Here is a 16,466-nt window from a genome sequence, read left to right on the forward strand (position 1 = left end):
ATCGCTATTCTTCTATCTTCATCCTCTGCCATTATAACGTGGACCTCACTATAGAACCTCAATGCACAACCTTTCCTGTTGATAGGTTGTCCACCTTCAGCTCTGTGTATAGTTTCAAGAATATTGTACTTTGGCCAATTTCTATGACGTAGAACCAGCTTCTTGAAAGTGATGCATCTAGATATACTGTGATAGGTAACAGTCATAAGCAAACTATAATAAATTCATCGATGATTTTCTCAAAGCTGTTGATCAACCACGATTTAAAAATATTCTTCCATATCACAAAATATTTTTTATTTCGAATAACTTGGTGAAATTGATAAGAATATTTTTTCAAATCAGTAGTTGCGCATGCTCACAAGAAACGCGCCGTATCTTGTCTTTTGAGCCCAATTTGCAATAATTCTGTTTCTGACGAGTGACGACATGGCCGCTGAGTGATTTGTGGAGTATAAACTATGTGTTAGAAGCTTTGTAGTTATAAAAGTTTAATTTGATTTAACTCTTACTCTAGGATATTTTATTTTTCAAATATGGGTGGCTATCTCTCGGAACCTATCAAAGACAAAGAGTCGGCTGATTTTGAATCTGATCGGTTAATATGTGGTGCAAGTTCCATGCAAGGTTGGCGTGAAAACCAAGAGGTAATATTTTACCTTGTAATTTAGCTCTAAATTTCATACTTCTGACTTAGTTGATATTAAGTAATTATTAATTAGCACTTTAAAAATCAATAATATGTCTTCAATGTTTTCGAAGTGTTTTTGAAAGCACTTTGAAAGCGTGGCTTGTTTTATGTTTGAAACAGAAGCACGTTTTTGACTACAGGTGATTTAACGGTCAGTGAGCACCTATTTAAGTAATTTTAAGTATTTCTTTCATTTTACTTTATTATATTCATTCACAATTAAATAATTAATCATTTTGAAGTTGATAACTTTTAATTTATTCAATTTATCAATCTTGAAAATTATGGCGGTTCATGTGTTTGAGGTTATTAAACTTAATAATCCTCAAGCCTACTTAACAGTTTTGTACTATGTTATTATATTCTCAATTAAAAACAACTCCATTTCGCTTATACAAATTTATTATTCATTATTGTGCTTGTTATTTTTATTGAAGACTTTGAATAATGTTTTGTCTAATTTCGGCCGGCCGGTGACTATTCTCTTGAAAACGTTTTAGCCTATATTAGTCATTCACAAATTGGGTTATTCAATGAGAATAATAAATTATTGTGGAATGAATCAGTCAGAAGAGCTAATTGAAAACAACATTTTCAATTCTGGTTGCATTAAATTTGTATTCTATAAATTGCCGAGCTGTATATAAGAATTTTCTTATCTTAATTTTACAGGAATTCAATTTTGTTGAATGAGTTGAAAAATTATAACAAATTTTCACGCGAGCTAACTGCAATCAAAAACCCCATGTCGTTTGTTTATAACAGTCCATAACATATTCTACTAAACCGCTTATTTGCTTACGGTGGCTATATACGCTGCCTAGAAAGTGTTATCTTACGGTCCAATTCCTAAGCGTCGATTGTATTGTAGCTGTACGAATCTAGCCGCGCAACGATTGTATTGAAATTGAAAGCTGCAGTCTAATACTGTATTATTATTGTAAGTTAAGTTGGTCTTTATAAAAATATTTGTCGACTATAGAAACGATAGCAACTAATACAGCATTACTATATTCGTCACTTAGGAGTCGCACCTTATGAAAGAATGAATTCTTCATCAATCATTCATCACTACTGCATAATTTTGAACAGTTCTCTTCCCATTCTGTGTAGATTTATAAAAGTTATACAGTTAGATTCCCTTCTTAATGGTTTGTTTTATTGTTAAGAGGTACCGTACTATTGTTATTATTATCGGTTTATAACATCTACTGTTTGAAATTATCCATATAATACTTACTTGAGTTACTGTGAAGAGTTGATGTTATCGTGCTGAAAAACATTATTTGTTCTGTGCAGATTGAAGTGATTCATAACGGACATTGATCATATTATTCAATTAATTGTCTTAATAGTATATCATCAGGACTTCCTATATACCTGTATATAGGTAGTATATAGGAGGTCCTGATATCAAATACTAATTTGTCTTCCTCAATATCTTACAGCTCTAGAAAAACTTCTAATTGGTATAACTTAATTGAAAGAGATTAATCAAATTTAATATTTTTTCAGGATGCCCATAATTGTTGTTTGAATTATGACGAGAACGTTTCATTTTTCGCTGTCTATGATGGCCACGGTGGTCAAGAAGTTGCTCAGTATTGCGAGAAAAACCTGCCAGATTTCATTAAAAATACTGAAGCATACAAGAAAGGAGACTACGAAAAAGCTCTGATTGATGGATTCCTTGGATTCGACGCAACCATCATCACGCCTGAGGTCATCAAAGTTCTTGAACAGATGTCTGGTCGCAAGCTCAACGGTAAAATAATTCAATGTTCATAAGTATAAAACTGAATCTTTGTTTGTACTTTTGATGTAGTTGAGAAGTTGATATTATGGTAATTATTCATATTAAATAAAAATTATAAGAAATTTAAATCTGTGGTTATTGACAATTTCTTAGTATTTTTATTTAATATAATCTTTGTTCTGTATGAGAAATCTATTAGTAATTTTTATCAAACATCTGAATATTTTATAAATCCCAACAGATTTCATTAATGTAAAATTTCTTAGATTACCATATTTTTTAAAAAGTTGTAATTACTACTAAAAATAATATAGGTAGGATTAATTCCATTGCAAATTCTTGTGCTAAGCCTTTTTTTTGGCAACTATCATTTTTCGGTGTCCTTATACATTTTCTGCTTTTTGGCTTATTTCAATGTAAGGCTTTATTAATTTGCTTCACAGTAGATTCAGTCGCAGATCGCGATTAGGGATGTCAATCTCGGGATCCCGGACCATTTTTTATACCTAACAAACCCAGGATTTGTCAGAACCATTTTTTATATCTAACAAACCCGGGATTTGTCAGCGTCAATCCTGGGATTTTCGGGACTAGAAAACCTGAAATTGTTAATCGTATTTTTCCAAAAATAATTCAATATAGAATTTATTTACGGTGATGAATATGAGTATCGCATAACTAATTTGTTGTTTAAAGTGTTTGACTAATTTGTTCTACAGGCACAGCCTATAGTTGCATATACATAATATACTGCACTCTTTACTGGCAAAATAGAACTCGCATTATCGGTTCGCATCATTCGCAGAATGGTTGTTTTGAAGATTATTCCTAAGGAGATTATGTCTCTACATATGTTTGTTTCTGTTTACACAGCACCACAATTACCAGTCTAGACGGCGCAATATTTGCAATAGTGCTGATGTCATTTCCTTGAAATGCACTCAGAACTTTGAAATCAACAAGCACTATTTATTCACTCTCCATCTAATTATTCCTTTTCTCTTCTCTTTCTCTATCATAAGTAGAATATCTGGTTGAAGTGAATTTAGTTGGCTCTAGAAAATTTCATTTAGTAGTGGTTCAGTTTTTAAAAAAAATTTCTCCTAATCTTGAAAACATCTATAGAAATAGAATGTTAAATTTTAATATTATTCCGAGGTATTTTTCAAATTCAAGAATATCGTCTCCCTCTATAATGAGCCCTTTTTCATCTCCACACACTGTTACTGAACATGTCATTGAGGAGGAACAATTGATTAAAAATGCATGAAACTGATTTTTCCCAATCCCGGGATCAGTTCTGAGATCCCGGGATTGATATTGGATAATCCCGAAATACCGGGATTGGAAATCAGTCCCGGGATTGACATCCCTAATCGCGATGTGAATGCAACGATGGACAAGTTTACTAATGGGGTAGCCATATTTCACTGTGTTTGAACTCATAGGATTTAGTTGGAAATATTTTCCTCCTTCGTCAGAGCCGTTGACCACATTTTTTAAATGATTGGCAAGAGAAAAATTTGAAGCCTCAAAAAAGAAGAATTGAGCCGCGCTTTATTGCTAATTAATACTATATTTACTAATATAGTAACCCACCGATTTTCGTATAGGCCTTCTGTAGTAGCCTGAATGTCATTTTTATTTTCATGACATCAGAAAATTTTGGGTAATATTCTTCATTCTATAGACTATTTGCATTCTAGATATGTATTATTTAAATTTAATTAATTATTGTAAGATTAGCTTCAATTATTACAACTATAATATTGAGATGGTGGTGAGGTAGGTCGGTACTTTTATTGATGTGTCTTTATTTATATGAAGATTGGTTATGTATTTTCTTTGAATAACGTTATTAACGAGCTTCTGCATTATCCAATAAAGTAAGTCTCAAAATTGGCTTGTGCTTTTTCAGGATCCGACGTCGAAGATGAAAGTGAAGAAAATGTGAAAGATCTTTTCTTGGAGGCTAAAATGCCGTTGGATCAGCTGGTGGCCAAATACAGGCAGGAAGGAGCTAAGATTAAATTCGATTCGCCGGCCATCAAATCACGCAAGGATGACGGCGCCGGTCCTTCTACGTCGAAAAGTGGTTAGTATTCTCTTATATCTAAAAGAAATTTCAATGAGTGTATCTATTATTACATTGCTTCTCTTCCCTTTGAACTCTTGAATTTTTTAAACATTATTTTGTAAGTATTGAACCTACTAGTATATGCCATTGCCATAGCTTCCAGTTTGTTCTTAGGCTGCCCACTACAGGTAGAATGCCATGCACATTCTTTTTACATGTTTTTGTCATCACTGCGAAACGCTTCGAGCAAAACTTTTTGAGGTTAGGTTTGTATCTCCATTTTTTGTTGTTTATATTTTTACTGCTCTATTCGAGGCTAAATTATTTTTGTATCTATCATTATAATTTTTGATTTTTCAGTGTTTTATCCATTGTTATTGGTTGTTTATTTTATGTTAGAAAGCCTCTCGCTGATGATGAACATTTGTATGGGTTTATGTAAACATGACATGCAGGTTTATCACCTACCCGTTATTGGTCAGCCTTGTTAGCTTCCAGGTCTTATTCATTTATTATAATCTTGATTTAACAATATTTCATTCAAATAAATAATATAATATGATGGTCATAGTTGATTATAACGCCAATGTGTTTCTAACATAATTAAATAGTAGGTACATAGTTGTAGCTGTAATTAGATTACGTCTGAACGCACAAAATATGTATGTTTTTTTTGGAAACAGGTGTCATGGCGGGCTGTTCCAAGTCGAGCGAGCCAAGCTCGTCGAGTAGCGAGCTGACCAATGGCGAGGTGTTGGTCAACGGAGACAAGCACGAGGCGGAATGCAGCAAACAGCAGCCGGAAGCGAGCAGCGCTGTCGGAAGTAGCAGTTCACCGAAAGCGGAAGTCGCGAGTCCTTCGAAGGCTGAAGCTGCAAGTTCTTCAAAAGCGGAAGTGGCAAGTCCTTCGAAGGCTGAAGCTGCAAGTTCTTCAAAAGCGGAACTGACGAGTCCTTCGAAGGCTGAAGCTGCAAGTTCTTCGAAAGCGGAAATGGCGAGTCCGTCCAAGGCTGAAGCGGCAGGTTCTTCGAAATCAGATGCTGGAAGCTGCTCGAAATCGGAAGTGCCCAAACCGGAAGTGAGCAGTACCAACGGAGAGGTGGACGATCACGATGAATCTGAGAAGCCGAAGACCCGACGCAATCAGAGTTTGACGCGTAAACTGCTAATGAGCGCTGATGACAGTGATGATGACGATGATGAGGACTCTGAGGACCTCGACTTCGAAAATGCACAGGCTAGGTAAGAATCCAACCATATCTAATTGGTCTGACTACTTCATTGATGATTTACCATTGTAAACTGGTAGTTCCAACCATGCACATAATCTAAATTGACCTTAGACCATTTATAGAATAGACACGCTGGGAAGCCTAGCCTCTGAAGCCAACATCTAACTGCCAAATCCGCCCACCTTGACGTCACAACCAAGCTAACAACAATGTAAGTTGAACACCACAAACACCTACACGACAAACTTTTGTGACGTCAAGGTGGGCGGATTTGGCAGTTAGATGTTGGCTTCATCGACTTTCAGTATGAATATACAATGGGCCGTGTCTAATCTATGACTGGTCTAAGAAATTGACTAAGACAATATTGACTACATTGACATAATTTAATTGACTAATCTACTGTAGATGACAGTGAAAACTGGCTAAAATATTGGATTTTTTAAAGTTTTATTGAACCAATTGAAGTGTCTCAGTTTATCGCATGATAGTTTGACAGCATTTGAGACTTGATTCCCAAGGAAGGCAGAATGCCATCTTTGTAAACTATTAGTCAGTCAATTCAAATTAAGCAGAGTTAAGAATAAGCAACAAAATATTTAGTAATCATTGTCATTTGGTAATTAGAATGTTTGTTAGCTTTTGTCGCTTTCTCAATATCATCAGAAGTTTGTTCAATAAGTAGGGGAGAGTGGGGGAATAAGAGACAGGGGTAATAAGAGACTTCATTTTAAATGTTATGTAAGTGTTTAAAATTGTTAATTAATTCACATAGTTACCTTGAACCTTCCTACATATCATTTAACAATTTTGATGTGAAAATCTATACTTCAAGTGGACCCTTGCAAAAACTTTACCTACCCAAATTCATGTTTTTCCTAACTTTACTACTTAGTTTGCTCTCAATCCCTTCATCAAACCTTTTCATAGACTAATAGAGCCTCTTAATCCAATTTTTCGTTTTCTTTCAGCTACTTATACTATCGTGAAAAAGGATCTGTTCCTTATTATCCTAATTGAACAAAATGCCGGGGTGATAAGAAAACATAACTGTTAAATTTGTGAAAATTGTATTTAATCCGTTTTTGTCTTTGTTTTATTATCATTTACAATTTCAATTTATTTACAATATATTACAATTTCTATTTCACTTTATTATAATTTTCAATTGTTTTTTTATATTATAATTTTCAAGTAGGCCTACAATTTCCATTTCCACTTTATTTCAATTTTCAAGCGTGTTTTTTTTTTTTTTTGAACAGCTAGCTATTGTTTGTATAAGAGTGTGGCATAAAAAATCAACATCATTAATATATTGGTGTATGCTGAGGAATTTTCATTTGTTTCTTATTCCCCCATTGTCCCCTATGGTTTCGTTTCATTTATTTATTTTCGAACAAAATGCAATACAACTCTGGAAACAACAGGCATGATGGCCTGAAACTGTTTTCTGTAAAAAAATATTATACTGTTAAATATTTTATACTAAATTGTTAAAACTGAAAATAGAGTATATCAAATAGCAGAATTAGCGAATAAAATTATTAGCGTTTGGCGTCAATGCTCATTGAAAGTAGGCCTATTTATAAAGTAGACAATAATGTTGTGTATTTTTGTAGCGATGACGATGATGATGATGAAGGAGATTCAGTAGCAGTCGAGATGGATGATGAAGACGGTGAGGATGACGAAGATGAGGATGAGGATGATGATGATGAGGAAGAAGACGAGGATGACGATGAATGTGATGGCAGATTCTCTGTTCTTCCAGAAGAGGTGAGTTAGTCATTATTAGGCGGAGTTAGAACTTTTAAGTCCCCCCTACCACTCAACCTCGAAACCTGTGCATCATTGTAGAAATCATATGAAATTTGCAATATTTTTCATTAATATCAGAATTTTACAGTGTTGATGATTTTTTATAAGTAGGCTATTCTTTATTGGTGATCAGGTGTATGTAGCCTTTACTGTGGATTCAAATACGAAAATTTTTTGATAAAGGAAATGAAAAATGTACAGTGTGTTTCAGAGAAACAGGAAATTTTGAAAGTTAAATAATTTCAAGTAAAACAAGTCTTAAAATAAAGTTTTTTATATCATTCAATAGTAAAAATAATGCCATTTTAGAATAAATAATGCCGTAACATTTATTTTTTGAAGATGACATCTTCCAGGTATGTTCCTTTTCTACGCAAACATTCCTGTAGTCTCTTCATCACATTGTCCATGCATGGTTTGACGTAACATTACAACTGGAATTTGAAATCGCTTCTCGAATCTTGGCTTTCAATTCTGCAACAACGGAAGAAATTCATTAATTATCAAATAAAATAAATCTAAAGTAAGAAAATACAAACCAGAACAGTATTTTCTCAAAAAGCTAAATTTTAAGAAATTCTAGAGTGGGATTTTTTATACAAAACTAATAATAACAATAATTATTTATGCAATTTCTACAAAAAACATCCTGTTGCAATATTGAACATCAATAGCGGTCTTTCCTGGATTGCTTTGTAACTTCAGTGATAATGTCTGCATTTATTTTAAATCACAAAAAATGCTTGACTGCCATCCAAACTACGGCCACGTTTTTCATTCAACCAACACTGACAGTTTTGAGTGAATCTCACCAAAGTCCTTCATTCATCACTCCTCTACATGGCCACTTTTTTCTACTAAAACTGGCCACTAACTGTGGAACATGCATGTTTATCATGCACATAAACTTGTTCATCAGCGAAAAGCTTCTAACATGAAATAAACAACCAATAACAATAAATAAAACCATTGGAAAATTACAAATTATAATGATAGAAAAATAATTCATCCTCATAGACTACTAGAACAGCGAACAGAAATTGAAATGAAAAAGTTTGGAAGTGCAAAAGACTAAAGAAATGTGCTTGAAGCTCTTCCCTGTGATGACACAACAATGTATGACGTCATGTGTATCATGTATGTTCTATCGTTAGTGGTCAGTCTTAGCCAATGCTGAAAGTATATGAATTGAATCTTATCATGCTCTCTTCTTACTCATAGGGAATGAATTTTAATTTTTCAAGATGATTTGTGTAAGAAGACCAAAATTCAATCTATATTATACAATTATAACTTCTATTTTCATTTATTTACGTAGGTTATACATTTGTACAAAATCTCTTATCATTAAAATAGAAGTGGCCCAACGGGCTTATTCCCAAAACTGTTCCTATTTCAATTCAATCTCTCATCTGGAATTGGTCTCCAAATAATGTCATCGGTAGTGTAGTGGAAACAGGTTGGACACAAGGTAGCAGCAAATAATAAGCTTGTATACTGTTTAATGTGGCATAGTATGACTTGCTGATAGGTAGATAGATAGATAGGCTGCCTTTATTTTAACCTGTAGGGCGAAGTTAGGGCGCAGCCGGCCCTCTCTCCCACTTAACCCTCCTATACATAATGTTCCAATGCAAAATTCAAATGTAGATAATGTGCTATACGTGTGATTGATTGATTAATTAGCTGGCTTTATTAAAAACCTAGGAGGGCGAAGTGAGGAGAACTAGGAGGTGTTGTTGTAAGACAAATGTGTTCGAATGTGTTCACCTCAATATGAATAGCAATCTGACAAAGTTATAAATGTAGATAGTAAATACTGTACGATAATATACAATTTTAATTCTCGAACTGTTTTGTTACTCGTCACCAGCACACAAATCAATAAGGTTTTGCTGGTAACGCCAATTAATTTTAAGAAATTTATCATGTATTTTTTGTACTTTTAAGTGATTTTTTTGAATATATAATGTATTTTTTTGTATATTATTTTATTGAGGCAATAAAATTTGATTTGTTTGTGTGCAGCCGGGCATGGACAGTGGATGTACGGCGGTGGTAGCCCTGTTGGCGGGCAACAACCTGTATGTGGCGAACGCGGGTGACTCGCGCTGCATCGTGTGTCGCAACGGCGAGGCCATAGAGATGAGCATCGACCACAAGCCAGAGGACGCGCCCGAGATGGAGAGGATATTGGCGGCCGGCGGCACTGTCAAGGAGGGCCGTGTCAACAAGGGCCTCAACCTGTCCAGAGCAATTGGTAAGCACACATGTATGCATCAAACTATTAGAACAGTATGCAGATGCTCTGCATCTAGAGTAAACACGTTTAAACCACCAATTGTTATGCTGAATAGTAATGAATGTTTTGTTTAAACTGCTTTATTGAAGCACAACTATGAGTTGCTGACCTGATTCCTCATTTATATTGAAACAGAAATCAAAACAAATCGTAAACATCAATAATTTTGACATTTTTTATGCGATTTGGTGAGTATTTGTAAAGTTTAAAGACGTAAGGGAAATGTAAATGTTTGAAATAAATTATTTTCCAAATGAGGTGCATAAAAATAAAAATTCAAGTACCCTTTTTAAAATTGTTTAGTCACAACATGACTAAATTTTATTTATATTCAAGAGTAGCCCTAAAGAAAAAAATACAATTTGATGAATAAATATAATTAGATTTTGATATATGAAATATAGAGAGAAAAGTTGGGAATACAATTTTTGATCCCGAGCTCGGGATTCAGCCAAGTTTTAGACTTTGAACAGCTGGGGCCTGTTTCACAAAGGTACAAGTAGGTTACAAGTCTTGTTGCCAACCATGGTTTTGGAGATATTGAGCAAGCGTTTCACAAATTTCACGCTATACAAGCGTTTCACAAAAGCAGAATTGTAGACTTGTCGTTACAATGAATTTCTACAAGTTTACAAGTGATTTGCTTGTTAAGAACAAGTGATTTTGCCTGTTTCACAAAGATTTTCATTGTAGCCAACAATTTTTGTAAAAATTACTTGTTCGTAACTATGAAATTTTTACCGAAGTGGAAAGCTATGTAAAGGTTTTACAAGTGATCACTGAAATTATTCAATGATTATTTCCAACTATTCAAAAATGCCCTATATCCCTCTATAATTCATTATTTTGGAAATAAATGCATTGGAAAATTAAATTTAATAAATCTCCAAAATAGTCATTGATGTGTTAACTCATAGTTTATGTGTACTATAGTATATATACACAGTAGGCTACATACTGTGTAGGTTACATATTCAGCAATCAATGAAGTGTAATGTACAAAAAAAATATATTGCTTTCAAATAATTTCAAAGTTATTATTAAAAAGTGCAAGTAACCTTTTTAAAGCATGAAAAAAGGAAATTATTATCAAAATAGGTTATGCTTACTATTGGAGCACTTTTAGACTTGTAAAATTGTAGATCATACATTTTTGTGAAACGTGAGTACTTGTAAACTTGTAACTACAAGTACTTGTCCGTAACCATGGATGGTAACACTGCTTGTACCTTTGTGAAATAGACCCTTGGAGTCAGAAAATTGGCTTTCCGAAACGGGGCGTAGTTGTAGTCATAGTCAAAGTCAAAATCATAGTTAAAATCAAATTTCGAAATACTAGAAAATTGAACACAAAATAAAATGAATAGAAAATAGTGTAAAGCTCCAGCTATTTTGAATTATTTCGGAATATAGTTTCATTTCGTCAAGGAAAAACTTTACCAATTGTAGAAATGAGAAAATAAAGATTTATTTTGCAGCACCTATTTACTGCGACTACGCCCCGTTTTGGAAAGCCAATCTTCTGACTTCAGCTGTTAAAAGTCTGGAATTTAGCTAAATGCCGAGCTCGGAAACCGGCCCTAAGTATTTTATCAGTTTTTATTATTTTTGTCTCTGGCAACACCTTGAAGCTTATTTTTAAAAAATATACAGTACTAACATTAAGTATTTTACTAGTTTCTATTATTTTCGTGGCAAGTAAGTTTGATTTGAATTTGTGGTTATGTTGCAGGTGACTTCACCTATAAGAAGAATTCGGCTCTTCCGCCTACAGAGCAGATGATAATCGCTCTGCCCGATGTGAAGAAGCTTGAGGTCGACACGGCGCAAGACGAATTCATGGTGCTGGCCTGCGATGGCATCTGGAACTCGATGACTAGTCAGGAGGTGGTCGATTTCGTGAAGCCCAAGTTGCACGAAGGAGTGCCCGTCTCGAAAATCTGTGAACAGGTAGGCCTATCATATCACTTTGCATAGAAAAATGTTCATGACATGTTACATGCCACTTGACCTCTGCTCAGATTTGTGGCTTCACGTAACAAATGACAATAATAATATGTTGTAGCTGCAACTGTTGCAATTCACATACTTGGCATTGGTCTATGACGGAGATTTAACTGGAAGTTCTTTCCAAATCTTGAATTATTTCAATCTACCTTGTAACTGGACGCTCTTATCAAAGTCCAGTTTCAACAATTTCAAGTCATTGAGCCCGTTCTGGGTACATAGAATGTGGTAAATTGTCCGATTTACAATTTACCAGGTAAAACGTTCCGCGTCCCATGGGAAGAATTTTGACAGATTCTGTACCAGAAACCAGTTCCAAGTTCATGCCTCACAGTCGAAGCCTGGTAAATTGTGACAGTTCAAACTATCAGAGCTCTCATTGGTCGATTGAATTGCAGTCTGCTTGCTTCTCTGCAACAAACAACATTACCGTATATTCTGCTTTCTCCACATCATTTTAGAACCAACTCCAACCAAGATGTAATCATGTTTATCATTATTATTATTATTATACACTACAGCTGCCTTGGTTAATTTACGCAGTTACTCTACGGCACTTTTGGTGGAAATTAATTTCAAAAGTGCGCGCCAAAAACTTGAACCAAAGATCTGAAGTGATGTTCTATGGAAACAACCAGTCACGTGATCGACGCCTTGATGGAACAATTTACGATTGGAACTGGAACAATTTACTGTATACAGAACGTACACGTGGTCGAATTCGGTACGATCAAAGACCTTAAAGAGATATAGACCCACAATGCCTATGCCTTCCCAATGATAGCTCTTACTTGAAATTGAAGGCCGCCATTGGGGTATTTTAGCACGAGATATTATATATTATTATTTATTTTGAATACTATAGATCACAAAGGCATTGGTATGTAATAATCTTATGGGTTGCACCCTCAATGGCGGATTTCAATTCCAAGTACGGTACGACACTAGCGCTGCATGTGAGTCTATGCATCTTTGAGGTCTTTGGGTACGATTTGCAACGAGTGCCCTGGAACATATGGTTTCTATAGCGGTAATTACTATCGATAATTCCAGTAATTCTCACCCGTTTTGACTGAGCTTGTTAAAACCGGGCATTAAACTATTTCAATCTATCAAAAATTGGGTAGGAGTTGATGCTTGACCACTTATCTCAGAATGATGATGGCCTCATGATTTTCTGAGTATGATGCCCATGTGGCTTGTTTATAATCCAATCTGAGGAATTATTTCAGTAATTGTAGAGTAACCATTATCTGTAGTATTCAGCAGGATATACTATAAAATTAGCACCGTTATTTTTTCAAACCAACCCTTACAGTAATTTAGTTACATTAATCTATCAGTGTTATTGTATATAAATATCCTGTTTCAGCTATTTACACTTACATTTGTAACAATTGCTATAGGAGCTTTATATTTTTTGTAATACTCATTTGTTTTATTTTGTCATGGTGAACAAGATATTTATGCAACTTGAAAGAATGGGTAGCTTCAAAATTTCATTCTATTACTATTCTTCTGTAATAAGATTTTTGACCAAGTCTTGCAATTATTTCTTCAACTTTTTATGTATCGTCCAATCTAAAAATTCTGATAAATTTTATTTCGGATAGCAAAATATAATTATATGCTTTGTTTTCTTCTTGATTTATTAAATAAATTATTTATAAATTTTTTAAATACATAGTTTTGTATTATGTTATTAAGATCATGTTTGTAGGCTTCTTCACTTTAAATTGAGATTGGTTATTATATTTTTTATAAATCATTCATTCAATCTAGAAGTTATATAATTTCAAGAATAAAAATAATAACTTTTTCTGTTTATTTTGTAGATGTTCGACCACTGTTTAGCACCGAACACGCTCGGAGACGGAACAGGTTGCGATAATATGACATGTATCATAGTCAAGTTCAAAAGCAATGATTCACCACTGGAGGTACCTCCAGTGGTGAAGCGACGCTGTGCTTCGCCCGACGACCAAGAGTGTCAAGATAGACCCAAGCGACAAAAAACAGACGAGTCTCTAACAGGCTCAGACTGAGTCTACTGTGCCGAGGCATCTTGCGCTTCAAATTAACTTCAATTGAAGCTTGTGTAAATGTGTCTAAAGTGTTTTCACTCATAACTAAGAGCTGAGTCAGTGATTATTCTACTATTATTATGATCATCCTACACTCATGTACCTTTTTAATGTATTTAGCTCGACGATGAAACGGTCAGAACAGTTATCTTACTTTTGAAAGGCTGAATTTTCGCAGCATAACTGCAGCAAATGGCATTATTTTAGTTTTAAAACGTAACAACTAACTGTACAGTATTAGCTATAGTTGTAAATCAAGGATTCGTCGAGAATTTTCTACAAATGTGAAAATGGTTCTAATGTGATTAAAATTCAGTTGTGAGGCATCTGCTATTGAATTTCATGAATAGTGTCGATATCGTTGAACAACAAATAGAATATTTTTTCATGGAACAAATACCTTTGACAGATTTATTCCACCAACCTCATGTAATGGAATATTTAAAATATGTTATTTTTATTTTAGAAATCTTGAAGCTTCATAGACGCACTTAGATGATTGCTCACTTGGAATGAACTGTTTCTCTGTTGATAAGTTAATGACGCCTCCTTGTCTCTATCAGATATGACAGCTAGAAAAGGGTATCTATCAAACATCGTGACCGCTTTAATGTTTGTTTGCTAATAATTGTCTGGATTATACTAACTCAGAATATCCCTTGCCAGTATTTTTTATGAAGCTGAGACAGAAATTTGAGATAAATTGAGTCCCAATTTACTCCTCAGTTTTACAGCTGTGCCAAAAGTGTACCCTTCAATAATTTGTGTTTTTTTTTAACTGTAAAGTAAATTGTTTTAAAAGCAGATTTATTTGAAATTATTAATTTCTGTGTAAAGTCCGGTCCTCGAAAAAGGTAGATAGAATTGCGTTTTTTAGAAAATGGTTTTATTTGAATTCATTATTCTGTCCCAAAGATTGATAATTTTCAGCGATGCCAAATTATTTGTCCGTATAATCCTTGAGTTAGTTAATTGTGCTTATGTAGTTATTTAAATCTACCAATCGATTAAATCGCAAATAGCATTCTCATGTGAAATTCGTTTGTAAAATTTGAATGTCTGGTGGTGTTGATAATTTTGAAGATAATGATCTTGATTTGGAGAATCATTATGTTTTGTTTTTCCAATTAGATCTAAGTGTTACGATGAAATGTGGTAAGAAAGTATTAGAGTTGAATGTGTACAACAATTAACCAACTGAATTATGAGAAAGTACCAGATTATTCAACTGTCTTTCTACGCAACTGGAATTTATAGGGAGAAATTTCATAAATACGAATTGTGCCTTCAAAAATTATATATTTTAATGATAATATTCAAAATAGTTTATAATAACGCTCATCATTTCAATACTTCTACCTTATTTGAGAATTGATTGACTTATTTGTTTGATTTTATGAAAATTACGATAAGAGATACAAATAACATGTTTTTGTTGATCTAGTATGGTACGAAATAATGTGAATGGTACTAAGTAATTTCTCATTTACTGTACTGTTCGAAATAAAGACCCATTACTTGAATTTGGATGTTTTGAGAATTTGCTTTTCTTGTAATTATATTTTTTCTTTCAATAACTTTACATTCCAGTTGATAACACTGTATCTTATCTATTTATATTCATCGTATACTACTTCATTATTATTTGATAACTGGTTCTACTAGTGAATTAATTTATTGTTTAATGTGATCTTTAATTGACTGAAAATCATTACATGGTAGCTGTTGAATAAAAATTAAATTACTCTTAAAAAATGTATTCCTAAAACATGTAATTTATAATTAAAGTTTGGCTAACATGTCTTGTCATGCTAGCGTTTTAAAATTTTGAATAATTATTATTATGAACATTGAGTAAAAAAGTTTAGAACGAATGTGAGATTTTGATATCAGATATGGATTGAAGGTTCATATGATTTTTATTTTGATAAGTAAAGAAGTGAGTTTCAAAATTTAGATTTAAAACGAACATGATGTAGATATAAAACATTCTAATATTAATTTAAAACTCTTGTCTTCTGGTGATGGTTATTCCTTCCAATTTTATTTTTTTTAAATAGAAAAAAATAGTTGAATGTTTCATACCAAATACTATCTATGTATGATTTACAACAACAGTTACCATTCTTTGGGTCTGTTCTCACTTGTTATAAGATCACATGTATAAATCTGTTGGATCAATTTGTTCTTTAATTGCTACCATGTAATGAATTGCGATTGCATTAATAAAATTGTATTAAAATTTGCACATGGTGTTTTTGTAGCAGATCCCTTACCTGTACTTACCCAGAAGAGTCATTCCTGATTTTTGTATAGTCCGGGCGCAAATTTCATTCCGTGGTCATTTTTGGGTAACAGCCGTGGAAGATGTCTCAATGGGCGATGTAAGTGTGACGTAAGCCGTTGCTAAGACGCCATTTTAGTCTCTAAACAAACCGTTGCTAAGGAGAGAGAGCATGTTATTCTTATGGGTCTAAAACATCACCTTACATTTACGAG

General features: G+C 33.6%; 1 protein-coding gene across 1 annotated transcript; it reads left to right on the top strand.

Annotated features, from left to right (window-relative positions):
* The first annotated feature begins 393 nt into the window (after positions 1 to 393).
* On the top strand, positions 394 to 16,215 carry LOC111056985 (probable protein phosphatase CG10417). Its single transcript, XM_039436268.1, has 8 exons — positions 394 to 647; positions 2,207 to 2,456; positions 4,366 to 4,542; positions 5,208 to 5,766; positions 7,376 to 7,532; positions 9,603 to 9,834; positions 11,609 to 11,826; positions 13,719 to 16,215. The coding sequence occupies exons 1-8, from the start codon at positions 537 to 539 to the stop codon at positions 13,926 to 13,928; spliced, it is 1,914 nt and encodes a 637-aa protein (XP_039292202.1). The 5' UTR covers positions 394 to 536; the 3' UTR covers positions 13,929 to 16,215.
* The last annotated feature ends 251 nt before the right edge of the window (positions 16,216 to 16,466 follow it).

Source organism: Nilaparvata lugens, chromosome 10 (genome assembly GCF_014356525.2).
Source record: "Nilaparvata lugens isolate BPH chromosome 10, ASM1435652v1, whole genome shotgun sequence".
Taxonomy (NCBI): Eukaryota; Metazoa; Arthropoda; class Insecta; order Hemiptera; family Delphacidae; genus Nilaparvata; species Nilaparvata lugens.

Bases quoted from the DNA above. Each gene is read 5' to 3' on its own strand.
- LOC111056985 (XM_039436268.1), top strand. From the start codon at position 537: ATGGGTGGCTATCTCTCGGAACCTATCAAAGACAAAGAGTCGGCTGAT. The intron at 648-2,206 runs GTAATATTTTAC...ATATTTTTTCAG, and splicing joins GTTGGCGTGAAAACCAAGAG to GATGCCCATAATTGTTGTTT. The intron at 4,543-5,207 runs GTTAGTATTCTC...TTTTGGAAACAG, and splicing joins TCCTTCTACGTCGAAAAGTG to GTGTCATGGCGGGCTGTTCC.